General features: G+C 31.1%; 1 protein-coding gene across 1 annotated transcript in view; it reads left to right on the top strand.

Moving 5' to 3' along the window:
- Positions 1-283: 283 nt before the first annotated feature.
- Positions 284-931, top strand: part of LOC106867736 (uncharacterized) — a 103,334-nt gene continuing 102,686 nt past the window's right edge. Inside the window, exon 1 of the mRNA XM_052977941.1 lies at positions 284-927. Coding sequence (XP_052833901.1) covers positions 915-927 — 13 coding nt within the window. The 5' untranslated portion in view covers positions 284-914. The remainder of the gene's footprint in view (positions 928-931) is intronic.

Genomic DNA, 931 nt, shown 5'->3' with positions numbered 1-931 from the left:
AATAATTTTTTTTTTTTTTCGAGGTTGTTTCTTTTAACTAATGACATGTGTAATGCATGGAGGGTAGATAAACATGAATCGAACCAACCTTAATATGTTATTAATACCTTTATTGATCGGAAGGAAATCTGTCATTAACAGTGAAGATTGTTTCCTAATCAAAATGGGGATCTGTAACGTTAACACCTTTCTTGGAGGACATTATCAAATATTCACTTGAAACTATAATAAAAACTTAAACAAGCCTTTATTCCTTCAAGGCCTTAACTCTTTACTTGCTATTATCGATCGTACTTCATGCAACAGCATGAAGTATAATTTATCATCTGCAAAATGCAAAATATAAGCTGATTGAAAGCTATCGATATATTGCAAATTTAACATAAAATTGTTTTGTTCACCAAGCGTATAAATACAAGAGGTGTATTTGCAAAGATCGATGGATAGAAGCGTTCATTAACTGGAAAAACTAACGAAGCTGAGATTGAAACTGATAATCTACTTATAATCGTGAAAGCAAAATATTTTGGAGAGAGAAAAGTGATGATATAAGACCACGAATTTAAGACCGTGTTTAAGGAAAGTGAAATAACTTGGTGACAACTTCTAGAGTTAGAAAGGAAGAAAATTCTAGTTGCGCATTTATCTTTATAAGTTTGGGAAAATATCTGGAGATATGGTTTTATGAACTTATCTTTTGGAAACCAATGCAAGAAGAAATTAACTGTGAAATAACCGAAGTTTTTTCTTGAATTGTCAGAACGAAGACAATAGGAATAAATAAAAGAAAGTCTGTTTATCGAAACTAGAAAAAAGTTACATTAAAAGGCAGAAGATATTGTTTCCAGTGAGACACGTCTGGTTTGTCGATTTTCAACTGAAAGTGAAGTTTATTTAACAACTCTGTAACAGTCATGAATCTTAAAGGTGA

The sequence above is a fragment of the Octopus bimaculoides genome, chromosome 29, assembly GCF_001194135.2.
Source record: "Octopus bimaculoides isolate UCB-OBI-ISO-001 chromosome 29, ASM119413v2, whole genome shotgun sequence".
Taxonomy (NCBI): domain Eukaryota; kingdom Metazoa; phylum Mollusca; class Cephalopoda; order Octopoda; family Octopodidae; genus Octopus; species Octopus bimaculoides.
This window is presented reverse-complemented; position numbering and strand designations above follow the sequence as displayed.